Here is a 20,693-nt window from a genome sequence, read left to right as displayed (position 1 = left end):
AAGAAAATAAATACCAAACATTATTTCTGCAAGTGTGCTGGTGCCTCACTATCTTAGCTTTCTTATATCATTGCCACATCCTGCTTGCTCACTTGTGTGTTTCTGCTTCTAAATCAAGACGTTGTTTCCATCTATAGCTAATTTAAACAGTGAAGTTGACTAAACCAGGTAAACCGGTTTTGGGAAAAGAAATGATCCAACTTGAACTTCAGCCCAACCAATGAACTTAAGCTTTATTCACTGATGTGTACGTTGCCTGCCAGTCAATAGGCTGCTGTGATAGCTCAGGCCAATGGAAGGGGGAGGTGTGTGCGAATAGTCTTTTAAATAGCCTGTAGCCTATGTCTTGCCCTCTACCTATTTCTGTGTTCTGAAGCACATGTAGCTAGAAGATACCGGTAATTGAAATGAGGGCTAAGTCCTGGGGCCCCCTCCACATAGCTTCCCCCCAGCTCAGTTGTTTGAATTGTTTGTTAGGAGTACAGTTTTCCTAACCTGTGCAAGTAAAGTTGTCCTTGTGACCAATAGCCCTTACCCCCATGTGCTGTATAATCCATGCTGAGAGGAGCAAGCACTAAGCTTGTATGTAGTCATGTGGCTTGGCTTCTGTTAAGTCTGCAAAGAATGATGGAGATATTTTGACTGGGGCCAGAGGGCAGAGGAAACTCTCAAAGAGCTGCTTATCGAAATGGGAAATCTTTCTCATGTGTGTTCTTTGGACTGGCCAAAGGGGATGCCAAGAAAAGAATTAGGAGGGTGGATTGTCAACGTTTTTGCTTTTCTAGGTAGCAGATTGTGTATGTTCCTGTGGTTTTGATACCTGGGAGTTATTGACATTGCTTGTATGCGGCCCTTGATACATTCATTGCTGAGGCTAGAATACTTGCTCACAAATCACTTGAGTCTCTTGTTTCCCCTGCAGCATTCAACCTGTCTATGGAGCTCAGCATCCTCCACTGGATCCCCGGCTTACTAAAAAGTGAGTAGCTTCCCTTCTTCTCATCGGAGGGCAGACCTTTAGCACTCATCATCACATGGTGCTGCTTTGCCCTAGGAAGAAGTCTGTTTTGTCAATCCAGTTATTTTGCGCTCTCCTGTGGATTACCAGCCTCCAAGGCCTCAGTTTAGTTGGTGATCACAGGAGCTATTGCAAAGAGAAAAAAGTGGGATGGAGAGAAAGGCAGCAGCACCAAAAATGCTGAAAGTGAAATTTAATGGCTTAACATGCACTGCTGTGTTGTTTGAATTTTACAAAGTTTTACTTACAGTAGACCCACTGAAATTAACAGACTTAGTCAGGAGAAGACAAAGGCTAAGGAGTAAACCCTATACAAATCCGGAGTGGAGTCCCCAAGACAGTTGGTTGGCACCTTGTACACCTCCTTCCAGCCAAGCTGATGTCAAATGTATTGCTCTGCGGGGTCTTGTCATCTGGGTAGCCCAGGATCTCCATACACACTGCCCAGGCTTGCACCCCAGGGAGGTCACTTAGGTGCTGCAAATGCAGTGGTTTGACGTCACCCGTGGAGGTGCACTCCATTGTCTCTCAAGACAGACGGATGCCAACAACAAGTCATGTTCACTAATTTCAGTTGGTTTACTCTGAGCAAAATTTAATTGACTACCACCTAGTGTGTTTGAGCTAAACACAGGCTTTGGGACCAAGAATTTCAAACTACATGATGTCCTTTGTGAACTAAAACTCTGAGGAAGAACTTTTTAGAATAGGAGAACTTGCAAGTATTGCCTCAATGACAGATGTTTTGTTTAAATGCCTTGGACCAATAAATTCCCCATCAGGCACCAGTTTGAGCTTTACCTGTTTTTTGGCCTTTGAGTGCTGGGCATGTAATGAGTTGGTGGCCCCATTATTAAGTCACTATGGGAAGGCATTCCCATCACAATTGTTGTTGTTATATCCCAAGGGATTCATGAGTCATGGAGTCTAACCTCCTTGTCAGTCTCTAGAGGGGATTCTCCAAGGGGGGAAAGGAGGGCAAAGACTTTAATGCTGCTATTCAAGCTATGCAGAGCCACCCTAGTTTATGTGTTGCTTGTTTTAATATATAAGCAATTGTGGCAGTTTACGATTATAAATCTAACATGCGCCTTCCCCTGTGCTGAACATCTCGCTCTCGCCATGCTATTGTGGAGTTTATAAATACATTGTTCCCTAAATCACAATGTTTGCTAATACTGATGCATTTTGATAGCGGTTTTCAACTGTTGACTATCACAATCCTATATTCATTCAAATCAATGCCACTCTAGCCCAGTCTGTTTGTTTTTGAAGGGGGCCATTGCAAGATAAATATAAAATTACAGAACAACTTTGGAGCCATTTGTCTATCATAGATTCTTCTTAGTTAGTGCCAGTTAAGATGGAGGGATATCTTGGAAGTAAAGACTACTTCTCTGGGTATCTTGACTAAAACCTTTGATGAGACTAAAGGTAAAGGTAAAGGGACCCCTGACCATTAGGTCCAGTCGTGACCGACTCTGGGGTTGCGCGCTCATCTCGCATTATTGGCCGAGGGAGCCGGCGTATAGCTTCCAGGTCATGTGGCCAGCATGACAAAGCCGCTTCTGGCAAACCAGAGCAGCACATGGAAACGCCGTTTACCTTCCCGCTGTAGCGGTTCCTATTTATCTACTTGCATTTTGACGTGCTTTCGAACTGCTAGGTTGGCAGGAGCTGGGACCAAGCAACGGGAGCTCACCCCGTCACAGGGATTCGAACCGCCGACCTTCTGATCACAAGCCCTAGGCTCAGTGGTTTAACCACAGCGCCACCTGGGTCCTATGCTAGATTAATTGAGTCTGATCTTAAATTTCTGTTGTTTTAAAGCGTGTATCCCCTTCCCACCTTGGGAGGTGGAGAAGGGGTTTTTGCAATCTGCCAATGAAGTCATCTCTTTCAGACATTAGATTGTTTCAGCTAGGAGCAGAGTTTATACTGTGGTGGCCCCTGAATTCTGGAACACAGTCTCCCTTGAGGCCTTGTTTTTAATTTGACTGCTGTTGATTTTAGTGATCAGCTAGGGTAGGCTTAGTATTGTTGCATCTGAGTTCATTCAAAGCCTCTTATGCAAATAGATTTTGTCCTGATTTACTACTTCCCAATGTGACTAAAAACCCCTTCCTCAGAAACATTACTTTATGAAAGTTTTACCACTTTCAAAGCATATCTCGTGGGTCTGAAGATCTCACTGCTCTTTCTGCATTTGAATGTATGGCTTGTGCTCTTTAATCTCTTTTCAGTGCCTATTTGGACTGATTATATAAATCTATAAATTTAAATTAGTGTTAATGAAACATTCTTAATGTCAGTTTCTGCTCATGATATTTTATTATTTTAGAGACATTTGCAAATAAAAATTCTAAGAAAAGGTGTAACTTGGATGTAAGTGGTCCCCTTCAACAAAGACATCTTTAAGGAATAGCATTAGGTTTTCTGTATTGCCTCTGTCTGGCTTACCTCTTGAACATGCTGTTCTTGACCAGGCTTTCTGAAGTAGTTTTGAGACATTTCCATTTTCTTTGTTCTCAGCTTCCCTCTTGGTCTCTTTAACCTTGCTGGAGTTCATGTGCTTTCTGAGTTTCTTGTTCGGACATGAACTTTCTCTTTATAGCACAAGGACTTTGACTCATTTAATTGAGAACAAAGCAAATGCAGCTTATGAAAGAATAGTTGTGCCTGATTATGCCTCTCTTCTATGTATATGTTAACCTGATAGCAAAGCACTATGTTATTGTGGCCACTTTCAAATTGTATGCCTGCACTTTTACTGTTCTCCAGGATTCCATATGTGCTCACTGAAGTTGAATCCAGTCTCCTCCTTCGCTTTGCTTGCCAAGCAGTACTTCAGACTGGCAACCTTTCTTCATCAAGTCATTTGGCAGAAGCATTTCTCCTCACTGTCCCATGTGCCAAGACTGCAAAGCTCGCTGGTTCAGACATTGAACTTTGCACTTGGTGGAGAGCTTATAGGAAGACTTTGCATTCATTCTCTTTACCCTGACCAGACGAGAAAGGAACTGTACCATGGGATGGAGAAGTGGCAGTGGGGGCTTGACCTGCAGAGGAAATGGAATCAAATAGGGCAAATTAGGCTAGAGGCAGGGGAAGGTGAGATGCAGAGTTTGACCACATTGCATTAATGCCAGCTTCCTTTATTTTGTAGCTTCATCAAGGAACGGTCAAAGATCAGCGCACTACCCATGAAGAATAAGAAGGCCAGCAGTTTTCACGAGTTTGCCCGCGACACTAGTGACGCCTGGGACATTGGGGACGATGAAGATGAGGACTTCCCATCTTTCCAGACTTTGAACTCTAAGGTGGCCAAGGCCACAGCAGCCCAGGTGCTGGAGAACCACAGCAGGCTGCGTGTGAAACCCGAGTGGCCCCAGGTGGCTCTGAGTGAAGCACCAACCAATTGTAAGGTCATCAAGTCCAATAGTGAGGCCCAGCTGTCCAGAGCACCTGGTAAGGGCCCGCTGGCCTTTTTACCCTATGTGATCTTGTCAAAGCTGTGTGGGTTCTGCAGGTCTGCTCAAGGGTCACTTTGGGAGTCAAGTGTAGAGCTGAGCATTCTGAGGATCTTGAATTCTAGCCAAGGAATGTGGATGATCCCTCTCTTATGGCTGAAAACATAGATTTGAATATGTGTGGTCAATTCCTGTTGACACCTTGAAAGCTGGTGAGGGGTTGAGTTAGTGCCTTATGGAGCTCCCTGTTTGCCACATTTTAGCAGGAGCAGAATAAATTAATGCTGATAATTTGTGACTTCTCTTGATTTTCATAACTTATAAGTGGACACTGTTGTTGGTTGGTTGCTGGGGTAGGTGAATCCTTCGTCTGATCCAGTAGCATCCTTCTTATTCAGCTATTAGAAATTTGCTTTCGTTGGCATAGATTATATAGGTTACCTTGGTGTAGTTTTACAACACATATACCTTTGCAGAGTATGCACAGATCTTGTATACTTCCATGGGACAAAAGCCTAGTGTCCTGCCAAACCAGGCCCACTATTGGGCACAGTCCTTGTGTTACTCTTTTTGCAAGTGATTGGGGCAAGCTTTCTATGAGTAAGCTTTCTTAGTTAACAACGAACCAATCTGAATAGGGTTTACTGGATGGGGGGTGGGTGGGACCTAGAGATTTGCATTGAGGACTTTGGAACAGGCATGCAAGACATACTCAAAATAGTTTAGATAATAAGGACCAGACCTTTTTGTGATGGTGCTAGTGGAGTAAGCAAAGCATACTCTACTTTTTAGCTCTGAGAATGAGTCTTCCTATCACAGAACCACCACCAGATGGCTCCAGAGTCCATCTCTCACCTCCAGTTATCTGCTGGAAACTGACTGGCCACTTGACATAGAGGTATCAAAGGAATTTGGGATAGTAAACTGCCTTTGTGTTTTTCTGCTTCCTCCCATATGTGTTGAGTTGTCTGACCAGCATGTTAGAAGAGGAAGGAAGGAAGGAGAGCATGAAAATTGGAGCAAAAGGATTGACCTTGAGGAGATGATGGAAGGAGAGCAGTGAGAGCCTAGCTGTGTTTATTGTTGGAGGACAGGTCAGATGAATCTTTGCCTCAGTAATTATGCAACAAAAATGGTTTGAGAGCCATCCATGCAAACCACTGAGTGATGCCTGTTTCGGATAATGTGGCATTTTCTTTTCGCCACTGTTTATTAGCCCAGAAAAAGTGAGAAGAACTCCTGGATCACTACTGTCCTGTGCTGCTAAAACATTGTTCCAATGGAACTGAAAATCCAAATATTCCATTAATGGTAGGAAATTCCTACCCAGGGATTCCTTCTGTTCCACAGAACGTGCAGTTGAAGCAGAGTAGTTGCCCAGCAGGAGTGCATGAGTTTATATTTCCTCCTCCTTGAGGTTGCATTTGTATCTTTTTGATAATAGCGTGGCAGGGGAAAAAAATCAGTTGGTGAAGCTTCTGTCCCCATTCGGTGATTGGGGAGAAACTTCACAGGTGTGGAGCCTTTCTTTGTCGTGCATGTTTGTGAAGGTGTGCAGACCTTATTGGGAATGGTAGTGGATTCTGGAAGCTCCAAGCAGTGCTTGCCGCTGCCCAGTATGCTCATGGCCTGATGGACCTCTTTAAACTCTTTTAGAGGATGCCTGTGTGCGCAACCCCCTCCACAAACAGCAATCCCTCCCACTCCGACCCATCATTCCGCTTGTTGCTCGCATCTCTGACCAAAACGCTTCAGGGGCTCCTCCCATGACGGTGCGTGAGAAAACTCGTTTGGAGAAGTTCCGGCAGCTTCTGTCTAGCCACAACACAGATCTAGGTGAGTCCAGGCAATAACCCCAGAGGGTCCTGTTAGTTACAGGGATTACCACCAGAGGCGAGAGAAGTGTGCTCCCCGTTTGGTTCCTTTCTCTTGTTTAGAAGTAGTTTTGCATTGAAACTGTACTCAGTAACTAGGATAAGTGTGACACTCATGTCTTGTTTTGTTGAGCGGCTAATAAGCACTGCCTAAATTGGGAAGTCATTCCAGGCATTGCAAAATACAACACCCATAATCTTTAGTCAATATGGCTAGTTGTCAAGGATTATGGGAGTTAGGTATCATGGCATCTGCAGGGCACCATATTGGCTGTCTCTGGTTTAAAGAGTGGAGTGTGACTCTGGATCAATGGAATATATTTACTGTATTTTTTAAAAAAAACCTTTTCCAGTGCTCTAAACTGCTTATGCCATGTATTTAGGCCACAATTCTACACTCCTTTATCTGGGAGAAAGCTGTATTGTAATCAATGAGACTTACTTCACATATGGAACTGCAGTGCAAGTTACATAAATGTTTGATAAAAAGACAATTAAAAACCTATAACTACAAAAAAGAAAAAAGGAATCATAGACACCATCACCATAGAAACCTACATATCTAGCAAAAAAGTCTTTCTCGTGGGTCTGGAACCTGCCACGCTGACAGGAGTTGCTTTTCCTCCCTAGTGTAGAAATGCCAGCCAAGATACTGTGTGTGAATAAATTTACCTGCTCTCCATTTGCAGATGAATTGAGGAAATGCAGCTGGCCTGGGGTCCCCAGAGAGGTCCGGCCTGTGACGTGGCGACTTCTATCAGTGAGTGCTGCTTCCCTAAGCTGGGGAACTTGTGTACATTTGCAATCTATAGAACACATACAAACGACAGAGCTGGAAACATGTCAGTTATACTAGGCCCCGGTTGAGTTCTTCAGGTCTTTTTCAGCCTAGACGCCTGGGATCCTTTAACTGGAGAGGAACGTCTCCCTCCCATAAACGTGAGAGAATAGTACTTTTAAAAAACTAGGCATAAAAGCAATGGAGACTTAGAAATAAGACTTGCCTGTTCGTTGTGCTGGTTATACCTGGGGGAAAACAAACAAAAATGCTGCTGGATTCTAGAAAGCCGCTTCTGCAAAAAGTGAGATATGATCATTGGCTTCAGAAACATTTTTTTTGTAGCAGCAAGTGTTAAAACGAAGGTTGTTGGATTCCATGCAAGGTAGTCTTGAATGCCCTAAGAGTGATGGGGGGATTCTGGCAGGTGCCACTTCTTCCACCACACTTGGATGGAAGGACTTGTCTTTGCTTAACCTTCTATGAGATTCTTACAGGGCTCCAACTTTACTTTTACTGAATCCTGGTTAGAACACTTCTCCTGCAAACTACTTTCAAGCATGCATGTGTGTAGGGCAGTTGAGGACTTTGAGCACAGCAGAGGAAAAGGAGACTTGCCTTGACAGGCTTTTCTTTCTCCTACAGGGTTACCTCCCTGCCAGCATGGAGCGGAGGAAGCTGACTTTGCAGCGCAAACGAGAAGAGTATTTTGGTTTCATTGAGCAGTATTACGACTCCAGAAATGAGGAGCACCATCAAGATACATACCGGCAGGTACCCAGCCCCCTACTTCCTGCTGCCTGCCCTTTCTCTCGCGTAGCATCTGGGGTACATTAGGATTCCATGGTACAGGGCTTAGTCATTCCACTAACAGTGGCAACAGTGTGCTTTTTACCTGTAACCCCGTCTCTTACTGTGGCAGACCCATCCTACACAAAACAGGTGTTTGTGGGTGTTAGTGGTCAGAAGTGAGCAGATGTTAACGCTTGACCTGCCAAGAGATCCTAGAGAAAAAATAATTTTAAAATATACCCAGGTATTTGAAGTTGCCTTTAAAAGGTCTTCTGCTCTCAAGCATTCCATACACTCTGCTTTGTGTTCTAAATGCAATCTCTGTTGAAAGGATTGTGGGTGTTAGGCTAGCATGTTCTTTTTTTTTATTAAAGAAGGAAGAGCAAAACAGTTCTTTGAGATTTCTGAATGAGTCAATATCGCCTCTTTCATCTTAAGTCATAGTCCTGCTTTGGCTTGAGCCAGAGAAATATTGCCTCTAGTGTTGCAGTTGTGCTGATCAGCTTGGCAACCATTAATGTTCTCTGATACATCTATATTTTACAATTGTCTTTCAGATCCATATAGACATTCCACGGACGAACCCCCTCATCCCTCTGTTCCAGCAGCCACTAGTACAGGAGGTAAAGGGGGCCTTTTCTTTTTAGCTTTCCTGCAGTGTGAGTTGCCAGCCTGTGTTGATGGTTAAGAGTGGTTTCCTGAGGAAGTTTCTCCTGCCCCCCCCCAAAAAAAACATCTAGCATTTTCTCCCAGAGTCAGCTGCTTTCTGCTGTATGCATGGGCCTTTCCAAACTAGAAAGTCATAGCTGATTTCAACCTCAGCAGTGAAATTTTGTACATTGCATTCCAAAAGTAAAGTTGCCACCCATTTCTTAATTTGGCATCTTGTGCAAATTCTGCGCTCAAGCTGAACTCCCAGATCAAATGCAAGTTTATTTTGCAGGAGCAAGCTCAGTTTGCATGCTTTACTCACAGTTCCCTAGGGGTGGCAGGAACTGCCCTTTCCTGCGAAATCCACACTATCTGGAAATGACAGAACTAGACGTTAGAAGTGATGCGTGGCTGTCCCTGAGATTCAGCCCTGAATCTCATTTTTCCTCTCTTTGGTAATATCTGGTAATAAAAAATATGTGACAAGACTTCACCCCGTTATTTTTCCTTATTCCCCTACACGTCATTGGATGCTGGTTGCAAGGATGTAGAAACTCATAACATGGTGACAGCATGTCATATATCTTCTGTTGCTAGATGATGCAGGGAACAGAGGCAGGAAACATGTGGGACTGCTGTTTCCATCTGCAGGCATGCAGTACCCATAATGTGTAATTCTGGGCTCAATTTCATAAGACTCCACAATTTGAGTTGATGTCTCCCAGGAACAGAGACTGCCAGCCTGTTGGGCCAAGTGCGCTTATGGCAAAAGATCATCTCAGTCCCAAAGGCACACTATTGGTGTGTGTGTTGCAGAGTTGTGCATGAAGTTTCGCAGCAACAATGTGACTTGCCAGAGGCTAAACAGTTTGTTAGTGGCAGAGCCAGGAATGAGCTACAGCTTCTGTCTGAACCAGACAGAATTGCAGGAATTAATAATGAAAACTGACTTTTGCAGTATAGCTCAAAATCCTTTGACCGACCTAATCCTGTTGAATATTTACTGATGCTTGCAGAGCATGCCAGTTCAGTCAAGTCTGAGTGGACTTAATCCAAGTCCCTTCTGCATAGTGGAAAGGCAGGGTTTGCAAAGAACCAGTAATTGACTGATGTTGGAGTTTATGAAAATTGATGTCTAAAGCCACAGGCCCTGCTATCATGCAAGCTTGAGTCACATTTTCTGGTTTTTGGAGCACAGAAGCTCACAGTGTGTCCCATGGGGGGGGGACTCAACAAAGTCCTGTGCTGTTGCCTTGCAATTAATAGGTTCATGACTGTTCTGAGCTACATTGTCACTGCTACTGTAATATGGCTTGTTGGCTGGTGTATGCCTCCTTTCTCCTTCTAGCGGACAACGTCTCATAGATTGTGGGTTAAAGCATTGTTCAGCCTGAAACCTTGAATACTTCATTGTTAACGTAGGTGGTGGTGCTGTAAAGCAAACTGTCATGCTCAGAGTGTGATTAACGAGAGCTGTCTATTGTAATTGTGCTGAACACCATTGCAGACCAATCTGCTAAACTTTAAAATGAATATACGCAGGCTCCTTAAAGGACACCCCCCCCCCAGATATGTGTGCTTAAGGTAATGAGGATGGCACCCGTCCTTATAACAGTTTTGCAAGTTTTTTTTGCAACTAGCGGCAAATTCCCTCCGGATCTGTTCTCTTGTGTTTTGTTAGTGGACAAGTCTTCAAATCTGACATTTTGCTTGCCTGAAAATTTGGATGCAAATGTAATGAGGTGCTCCAGCCAGCAGCCCACCAGTGTTCTGAAGGCAGGGCTCCTCATCTTTTGGAAGTGCACATGTAGGGATTGTATGAAACTTCAACCATTGCTTAGGTTCTTGTGGATTTCAGCTTTCTTAAGTGAAGAACAGGCATGTTCTTTGCCCATGGTTGTGGACATAACGTTTCAAAAACATGCAAGCCAAGGCAACTAAAAACAAGAAGAAAAGAAAATCCCCACCCCATTCCAGTGTTCAGAATGCGCACCTTGCATGACTGCTAGTTCCCCATTGTACGTTCTTATGTTCCATTATCCATAACTCTGCTCCTTAGCCATGCCTGATTCCTGCTGTTACAGCCCTTTGCATTCAGGTAGCCAGCTCAGAATAAAGCTCTTCAGGTGTAGGTGTAATACCTTTGCAAGCTTTTTGTAACTTTGCTGTGATTTGTTCTCACTCACATGATCTGTTTTCTTTGAAGAACTTGGACTTGTGTTTCTTGACACGTGTGGTAGCAGAAGACTAAGGGTTATATTCATCATAGTGCCAATGAGATAACTCCACCAGTACAACAAATTACTGCTTACCCAATGAAACAATCTCCCCTCTCCTGTCCCTCTGCACTGTCTTGGGGGTTCTCCTGAAGTCCCATTGTGGTGGCCTCTGCTAACACAGCGAGTTAGATGAATACAGTACGGCCCTAAATATTTTGGCAGTGATTTGGTAAGGCTGACTTGCACGCTAGAGGAGGGTGTAGTGTGTTGGAACTGGGAACATTGGGCTATTACCAGGGCAGACTTTTTATTCACTGGGTATTATTTCTCTGACAGCAGCTCTCCAGGGTTTCAGGCAGAGGTATTTCCCACTACCTGCCTACCTGATCCTTTTTTTAAACTGGAGGTACCTGTGACTGACTCAGTGGCAGATCACAGTGGCATGCAGTCATTTCTCTAGTTTAACCATCTCTCAAGATATTTTCTGCAACAGCGTGGTTTGAATTATAGAAAAATGGGGCATGTTATGTTTAGCAAAATCAGAGGGAGGAAGCCTAGATAGTGGGTGGATTCAGCTCTTGAAACCAGAATGAGGGCTCCCACTAGCGCAACAGGGCTCCCCCCCTCCTCCTGTGTCCCCAGCAGCCCCTGAGATTGGCTCTGTGGGTGTCAGGAGAACCCCAGAGCAACATGCAGGGGGAAAGAGGAGGGGACCATTCCATCTGGCAAGCTGTTGCACTGATGGAGCACTTGCCGTGGTGCTATGTTGAATTCCTCCCAGTTCCACCTACTAGAAGCACCCTGTAACTAGTTTTGGCAAAGCATATTTAGCAAGCTAATCCATCCAAAAGCTGTAAGGTCTGGCAGCTAAAAGCTGCTCCAGTTGCTGGGCTACGAATAAAACTGCACTTTGAAATCCTGTTTATCCATGGCATTTTTCCTTATGCAAACAGGGATGAACCTGTTGCAAGCGCTTCCAACTGGAGCATGAGGTCTCAAATAGCCCGTAATTAGGGTAACATCTCACTTTTTCCCTCCAAGCAAGACCACAGATATGAAGGAGATCTTGAAGAGAATCAAATAAATGAAAACTGGCAAAAACAACAACAACAACCGTGTGGCATTGTGTCAGGGCAACACTGGAGCAATATTTATTCTACATATGCTTGTCACCCTGGGATCCTATGGGATAAATTATGAATATAAATAAATAGAAGAGCCTAGCTCCCTTTTTACTCTGTGCTTGGATGAACTGCTGCCTGTATGTTTCTCTTTCTTTTTTGTTTAAGAGATAGGAATTTACAGTGCTTTCTTTATACAGAACTGAAAGTTTAAATCTTTGGGAGGGGCACAGGGCTTCCCTTTCCTCCCTGTGGCTACAGTTATTTTGGGGAGAAAGGGAAGTAAAACAACTTCTGGCCTACCATCTGCCACTATGTGAACATGGTGAAAGCACAGTGAGATAATCCTCAGACTGCATCTCGTTCCCCCCTGTTTTGATGGCAGAGCAAGAAACGGAAACATCTTTCTGCAGCTGTTTTCAGGGCAGAGAGCTCTCATGTAATGGATGGTAATTCTGACTTCCCACTGACTACATGCAGCATCTTACGCTGGTTCATGTATATCCTGGGTGGCAAACCCCCGACATGAAGGTGTTACATGGCTACCCAAGCAATCTTTCTGCCCCCCTCCAAAGATCCCAACAGTTTGAGTGGCAGTGGCAAAAAAGAAGCAAGAACCCTGGGGGGTGTCCTGTATATATATCTGTGTGTGTCCTCTGTGTGTGCACGCATGTGGGAGTTTAAGATGGTCATACCCAACACTGGTATGTGGTTTTTTGAGAGTTCACCCAAGAGTTCATGTGGTTCTTGGGCCCCCAAAAGTGTAGCCACTCTGGTTGTAGTCTATACTTCATGCTGGGTCTCTCTGCACCTTAGGCTGTGTGCATTTCTAACTCTTTATCGCACACTCTTCCCCCCCTTGTGCTTGTCAGCCTTTCCACTTCTGTCTTTCCCCTGGGCATGGCTAACTCGAGCACCTGGCTTTCCTTCTCCCTCTCTAGATCTTTGAACGAATCCTGTTTATCTGGGCGATCCGACACCCAGCCAGCGGCTACGTGCAGGGGATTAATGACCTGGTCACTCCATTTTTTGTCGTGTTCCTCTCTGAATATGTTGGTAAGCGATGCTGGATGGCTGCAATGTGCCCTTAGTGCTTTCTGATGAATACTCAAATTGTCATCATTGGGTAAGCTCTGTCATGCCAGAACTGCTTTGCTGTTGGCTGCTGTAGAAGCTAGTAGTGCATATTAATCTGTTCTCACTTCTGCCCTGGATTGGCTTTCATCAGTTGCATACTGTGCTTAGCAGTAAAAACAGGTATGGTTTTGAATGCATCTCTAACTGGGATTTCTAGAAGGGCAAAACAAGCCATTAGTGTCCAAAACGCCACTAAGAGTAATAGCTAAGCTGTGTCAAAAATATTTAAATAACTTTGCCAAGGATGCCAGCATCTTTCAATCAGGATGCATTATGCATCGAAACGCCTGCATTTCTGTGGTCCGAGGCAAGTCGTTCTCATTCTCCTGCAATTTTTAGAAAGCTGACAAAATGACATAATGGCCAAGATTATTTTTCATACTTATACACCTCTCATACTTTCATCCCAGGCATTTTTATATTGTGACACCTGTAGATGTTAACTCATTTTGTCTTGTACAACTACCTCGTATGGTAAGCCAGTTACTATGATCTAGCTTAGGAGCAGAATGTGTTGTCTGCCTCACCCCCCCAAAAAAACCCCCCAATTAAAGCAATGTTTTTCCAATGTTTTGAAGGGGGGGCCCTTCCTATACACATAACCTTCGGGACCCACTTGTGTACTACTAACGCCACCTTTGAACCTTGCCTTCACATTCTGCTGCAAAAGCAACAAAAGAACATCATAATGTTCGTAGTTATCATCCATCTTCAATGCTAAAATCATTTTTAATGTTAAATCTAGAGATGTAGGTATTTGAATAGAATTTCAACCACCAACAGGATCCTAATACATAAAAGTGTGTGCATTAATATATATTTGGATTTTGTTGGTGATGGAATTATTTTGTGGGGACCCTTATAGTGTTAAGAATTGTATCCTAAAATTTAAGCATGACATGAAGGAAAGGAGTGAATGAGCCTGTCTCGTAACATGACTTGCCCCATACATGCCCATTCGACTGCTTTGATCTGTGAAACATGGACTTTTACAAGCGCCACAGAATGTTCGTTCTGCAGTTATGAGGACTCTTAATTTTTAGCATGGCAGCAGCTGTGCTTTGGGACTCACTGCCTATTGACATTAGGCAGGCATCCTTGCTATATTCTCTTTGATGCCTACTGAAAATGTCTTATTTCAGGAAGCCTACCCAAACATATAATTTAATTACCTATATTTATTTTGAAAGATTTACTGGTTTTACCTCTCTGTATCAGTGATAATTAGTTTATATCTATTTGCTTTTTAAGTTTTGTGAGTTTTAGCTGGGTTTTATCTAAAAATTTATTATGTACACCATTTAAAGAACTCTTTGATTATGTGGTGCATGAAGCTTTCTAAATACAATTTAGAAATAAGAAAGAGGTTGCATAGCAGTAATTATTTTTGGGAGGGGGAAAGCCTCTGAAAATGAAAGAGGACCTTCATGTTGTGTGACTCACCTACAGCACATTGAAACCTACCTACCTGTGGCTTGGGCTCCTCAGTTTGAGAATTTCTGCTTTAAAGACTTGAGAGTAGGAACTCTAGATTGGGTTTCGCACCTATAGCAAGGAGCTGGCTAAGAAATATTGGGACAACAAAGCCATGCTAGACCGGTACTCTTGCCCTTTTTGGGCTCCACCATGCAAGCCATTCCCTGTACTTTTGCTTGTGGGGCTCCTCCTTGAGCTGCTAGTCTTGATAGGTGTCATGAACCACCTTCTGCTGCACATGAAAAGAATAGCCTTTTATAACCTGGAAACCCAATTTCTGTACCTTCACAGTGAGAGCAATAAATTATGTATTTTGCAAATATTGTGCAAACATCTGAGCACAAATAGGCATCCTTGTTGATTGCTAGTGCTATAAATGTGGATACTAAAAACATCTTCAGGTTTTCATTATGTTCTTTCCTCCCTGTTTTTTATATTGTCATGCTGACTTCACTCATTCCGAATTCAGGGCTGAGGAACTCATAACTATCCAGATATTGTTGGACTCCCATCAGCTCCAGCAAACATGACCAATTGTGAGGATTGATGGGAATTGTACTCCAGCAACATCTGGATAGCCAAAGGTTCCTTATCCCTGATATAGATGTTGAGAAGCATGGGAGACAAGATAGAGCAGTATGGAACCCCATAGCATGAATGCTACAGGTCCAAGCAGTATCCCCTCAGCACCACCTTCTGGAATCAGCATTCCATATATAAATGGAACCAGTGGAACACTATGCTGCCAGGACCCAACCTGGAGAGCCTGTCTAGAAGGATATCCAGCTGCCAAGAGGCCTAGAAGAATTAGCAGTCACATTCTCCTTGCCTCTCTCCCAATTTGGTCATCCTCAAGCAACCCAAGCCTTTCTGTGCCTGATCCGGGCCTGAAACCAGATTGATTCTGTTGATCCATTTTATTCTCATCTAGAGTTGCATGCGTAGATCAGAATTCAAAACTGGTGCTCCTAAGTTCTAAATACTGTACCAGCTGCTTCCCTGGAGCTCACAGTAGCAACTTTTTCATTTCTTTTTGGCTACTCTTGCCTGTAACAGGCTTCCTTAAATAGCTGCTTCTTATCTGTGGTTTGAGCTGTTTCTGTACACATCCATCCCCTAATGGCACAGCCTGTAGCATAGATGGCTGAGTCAGCAAGCCAGCGGGATCTCCCCGGGGAAGCATTTTGTGTGGGAAATGACTGCTTTGTTTGGAGGCAGGAGTTCTTAAGCCCTTATCTCCAAATAAACTCTTGCTTATGCATTTGTGCTGACACCTGTGCCTCTTAATATTGGATTTACTGGTCTCTCGTAGCAGCTGTCCTCAGCAATGCATTAACCTTGGTCTGCCAGGTCACTGCCACTCATTAACCCCCCCACTGCTGGGGGTAAGTGTTGTGTTCCCAGCTGATGTCCTCAGCCAATTTTTGTGATTGATTGAGAAGTGTCTCACGGAAAGGTCTGCTTCTCAATACATGTGTATGACCAACTGTTGCTTTTTGGGGGGAACAGTCATTCAAGAGCCATACAAGGAGTTTGGAGCACACATAGCTGGACAACACAGTTCAGTTGACAAGATGGCATTTTGGAAAGCCAACCCAAAGATATTGGTTCTTGTGGAGCTTTGATCAGTGAGATATTCTGCATTGAGAACTGGGCACATCTGGATGCCCTCTTCCAAAAAGGACCGGAGAAGATCCAGAACAAGGCAATTGACCCGTTGCCCTTAGACACGACACACAGAAAGGATTCTAGGAAGTTCTGTCCTACAATATAGACAAGTGGTCATGGCTGCTTTCACCTTTCTGAAATTGCCTTTCCATGATTCCTAGTGAGTCGCCTGGCCACTGACCTGCAGCAAACTCTGTCCCCTGCTCATTTCCTCTTTCTCTTGTATGTTGCCTCTTCTAAAGGTGAGCACCATTTGCTTGCTGCACGAGCCCAGCTGCCTTTGTGAGATGGCAGAGCACTTCTGGGCCTCTGCCAGGGACAGATCTATATATGGAGTGTCTGATGCTCCCATTAGATCAATGGTTTTAGCCGAAGATTGCTGAGCACTGCTTGTTTTAGCTAGTGCTGTCTGACAGGATGGCTTATGGGAGTTGTCAGGGCTGCAGCTGCAGAGGATATTTAGCATCCTACAGGTTGAGCTAGTGCAGGCTGCCAAAGGTCCTAAACCAGCAGGATAGTGGTCATTTGGAAGAGATTTTAGGGTTGCCTTAAAGAGGCATATACAAGTGATCTCCAGCACAGACAACATCTTGCCCAGCAAAAGCAAGGTAGGCCTGCTAGGATATGTGTTTGTTGGTGGGAAGCAAGGACTTGGGTTAATGGGCATTAAAATGGCAAAAGGTAATTCACTATAAGCAAGTGTAAAGTAATGCACATTGGGGCAAAAAAACCCAAAAACACCCCACCCTTATTTTACATATATGCTAATGGAGTCTGAAGTGGCAGTGACTAACCAAGAACAAGACCTTGGGTTCGCAGTAGATAGCTCAGTTAAGATGTCAACCCATTGTGAAACCCATTGTGAAAAGGGCAAATTCCATATTAGGGATTGTTTAAAAAGGGATTTACAACAAAAGCGGCAATGTCACTATGCAAACCTATGTTGAGGCCACACTTCAAATGCTGTGTGCAGTTCTGATTTCCTCACCTAAAAAAGGATCATGTAGCGTAGGAAAGGGGGCACAGAAGGACAACCAGAATGAGCAAGGGGTTGGAGCAATTCCCTTTTGACGAAAGGTTGCAGCCTTTGGGGCTTCTTAATTTAGAGAAAAGGTGACTTAAGAGTCAACATGATAGAGGTGCATAAGATTAGGCATGGTGTGGAGAAAATGGATAGGGAGATGTTTTCCCCCCTCTCTCTTAATACTGGATGCCAGGGTCATTCAGTAAAGCCAAATCTTGGAGGATTCAGGACCAAAATATAGGAAGTGCATAGTTAAACTATGACATTCGTTCCCACAAGATGCAGTGACGGCCGCCAACTTTTATGGCTTTGAAAGATGATCAGACAGAATTGTGGAGCATAAGGCCATCACTGGATACCAGCCATAACTGTTTTGCCTCTATTGTTGCAGGCAGAATGCATCTGAATAACAAGTGTGGAGAGTGCTATTGCACTCGGCTCCTGCTTGTGGGATTCACATAGGCATCTTGTTGACCATTGTGAGAACAGGATGCTGAACTATAAATGACTCTTGGGCCTGATCCAGCAGGGCTCTTTGTATGTCTTAAAATGTGCCTAAATGTAACACTCACTTAATTCAGCTGTCTGATCCTTGGGGGGGAAGTACAAACTGTCCAGGTTTCCTTCCCCAAAAGCAACAATTCAAAGAATCAGGACTCTCTTAATGCCCTTTTAAATTACAATAATTAAATGCCAGTGCAGTTGAGAATTAACGGCTTTTTGTGTGTGGTCCATGTTCCCCTGACTCCAGATCCCATAAATTCTCCAATGTCTCTATAAAAAAAGGAACATTTGTGACCGTGCAAGATGTGAGAATGTAAAAGAGAAGAAGAAATAATAATTTAAAAATTCCCTAGTCCAAGTACTATAAAGAAGAGAATGTTGCATTGATTCAATCTTTTGTTTTTGGTTGGGGTGGGGTGGGGAAGCTGAGGGACACTGTAGTGTATGGAAATTACTTCCTATTATGCATTTCTGCCCTCATTGTTAATTCAAGTTTGCTCTAACACCTAATTGTGTCTATAATTAGAAACTGAGCACTCTTAAATTACATTTGAAAAGTCAAAATCTACTGCCCTTTCCCTCTTTCTGGTGCCTTGGTTGGCCTAACAATCTGCTGCTGATGAACAGGACAGGTATTAATACTAGAATGACAGCTTGCCTGCCTGTATAGCTGTCTCGGTTCCTGCCCATCTGGCAGCATCCTGCGCCATCACTTTTGTTCAGCACTTTTGTGCTGAACTGAAAGTAAACAAAGCTAGCTGAGCCGATGCCTTCAAAATGCAAAGATCTTTTTAAAAACAACATACGTATCTGTGGCGATGTCATAGTCTAAATGAGCAGTGGATGCGTTCCCAGCAAGGCAGGAAGAAGTACAGTCCAACCTTTCTTTGGCAATGCCCTGTGTGAAAGCACCGGCAGGCAGAACCATGATCTGGGCCCTGGTTCTGGTGTCGGTTAACTCCACTTGCTAGTTCCCAGTGTTGTCTTCGGGCTTGTTGGTTGAATCTTAGTCCAAAAAGCTTTCCTCTCCCCGGCAGCCACGTACATTGTGAGCCAGAGATGCGGATACTAATTTCCTCCTAACCTGGCTGCAGTGTGCCCTGTGATGTGGTGTCAATCATAGCCCCATTAGACACTTCTTCATGCCAGCCTCGAGTGACTGCTGCAAAGCTGTTGGCTGCCTTTCAGTTCCTGTCGGAGCCATATGTTGGATATCCAGGTTCTTTATGTGGGACCTGTCGAAGGTTCTTACAGAACAGATGTTCGTGTTGAGCAATATGCTTGAGAGAATTTTCCAAAGCTCCTCATTTGCCAGGACTCTTGGCTCAGGTTTTTCAATGCTGATTGTGCTCTTTGCACTGATGGTCTCTGTTGGGAAGTGGGGGGCTCAGATGGAAGTGAACTGCAGCATTTGTCTGTCTTCCATAAACATCATGTCGCTACTTTCAGATTTCACACCAAACCGTGGAGGTATTATTTATCATGAATAAGGCATCTAAGTGCTGGGTGGGAATTGGAAGGTAAAGACAGTCCCTGCCTGCAGACTTGCAATCTAAAAGACACAATACAAAAGAGGTAGAAGCAAGCAAATTGAGGCAACCTGTTCTGAAAGTAACAAACGTTAGCCAGTAGCATCTGTTCTGGACAGGTAGACCTCCCTGCCTTTATACTCACATGCACAAACAAGTAACCGTTGAACCCCTAGCAGATGATAAAGGTCCAAGTTTACTTCAGTTCTCAAACCAGGGTTTGCAAATGGCTACCAAATTAAGATATCGAGTCATGTTTTGAAGATGGTTTGCAAATGCTGGTTTGCATGAACTGTGGTTTTCCATTCTATTTGAATTCACAAAGCATTGACAAGCCACATTTATGACCTGTGCTCTGTCTCAAGAGCATCATGGAGAGAGGTGTGAACTGAACAAAGATGCATTCTGAGCAGAAAAAATGAAAACAGACAAGGAGCTCTCCAAATAATGGTTTGCCTATTGTAAGTTTAGAAGCTCAACCCATGAAGTGGGTTTTTAACCACTGTAGGTGTAGTACAGCCATGTACCTCCTTGTTTTGCTGACTAGCTCTTTGTACTGATAACTGCCCATTTATGTTTTTGATAGATGATTCCATTAAGATAAAGAAGAAGATAGGCACAACATTTTTGCTTAGATATGCAGCCCCATCTCTCCTCCCCTTGATGTTTGTAGGAATCAAACCAGGAAGTAATTTGAATCAAGAAGCCCTGGTTACCAGATTTGGAACAAACCAAGATCTCCAAGGCACAGGTCATTTTCACACTACACATTCCAGTTTCTTTTGTGCTGTTCTACACATTCTTAGATTTAGCTTCTGGGCAGGCATCTTCTCTAGACTGATACAGAGGATATTTCTTTACCTACTACCATGAGGAATTTTGAATTTAACAGGTGATCCATTAAATCGGGGGTGGCCCTCTAGATGTTCTTGGGAGTTGAAGTCAAACCCCTTTCTTTGAGACGTAATACTTTGTGTTTGATGACAAACTTGAAAAGTCTAGAAGAAAGGGATTCCACATTCCCTAGGAATTTTAATTCATTACAGAGCTCTCCTTAACAGTTAAGAAGGTTATATGCATACATGCGTATCTTTATCTATGTAAATCTGCTTTGTAATTTACTCATTTTCTCCTGTTCACTAGAGCAACATTTGAGAACAATTGTTACCCCTCTTTCTCTGAGACTCTTAAATACTGAACCCCCAAGCCACTTTACTTAACCTTCTTTTGTGTTCTCAGGCTTTCTGCTTAAGTAGTCTGAAAAGACTGTAAAAGGAAAATGGCTTCATTTCTTTTCAGTGTTCTTTCTAGCGCTTTCTCGTAGCTGAAACATTTTCAAGTTCTCAATGCCTTTGTTAAACTGTGATCCATTACGGTGAACACAGCACTCCAAATGAAGCCATAACAGTGACAAATGGAATGAAGCTCAGTT

At 43.6% G+C, this 20,693-nt stretch overlaps 1 protein-coding gene across 2 annotated transcripts in view; it reads left to right on the top strand.

Moving 5' to 3' along the window:
- Nucleotides 1-20,693, top strand: part of TBC1D22B (TBC1 domain family member 22B) — a 43,476-nt gene that overhangs the window by 2,467 nt on the left and 20,316 nt on the right. For both annotated transcript variants that reach the window (XR_004693021.2, XM_035122285.2), the window contains exons 2-8: nt 923-979; nt 4,185-4,486; nt 6,145-6,324; nt 7,052-7,122; nt 7,786-7,914; nt 8,490-8,555; nt 12,865-12,979. Coding sequence is in view for 1 of the 2 variants with exons in the window: in XM_035122285.2 (XP_034978176.1) it covers nt 923-979; nt 4,185-4,486; nt 6,145-6,324; nt 7,052-7,122; nt 7,786-7,914; nt 8,490-8,555; nt 12,865-12,979 (920 nt within the window). In the remaining variant the exon portion in view is untranslated. The remainder of the gene's footprint in view (nt 1-922; nt 980-4,184; nt 4,487-6,144; nt 6,325-7,051; nt 7,123-7,785; nt 7,915-8,489; nt 8,556-12,864; nt 12,980-20,693) is intronic.

Source organism: Zootoca vivipara, chromosome 7, assembly GCF_963506605.1.
Source record: "Zootoca vivipara chromosome 7, rZooViv1.1, whole genome shotgun sequence".
Lineage (NCBI taxonomy): Eukaryota > Metazoa > Chordata > Lepidosauria > Squamata > Lacertidae > Zootoca > Zootoca vivipara.
The sequence above is the reverse complement of the archived record's forward strand: the minus strand, read 5'-3'. Positions and strand labels throughout refer to the sequence as shown.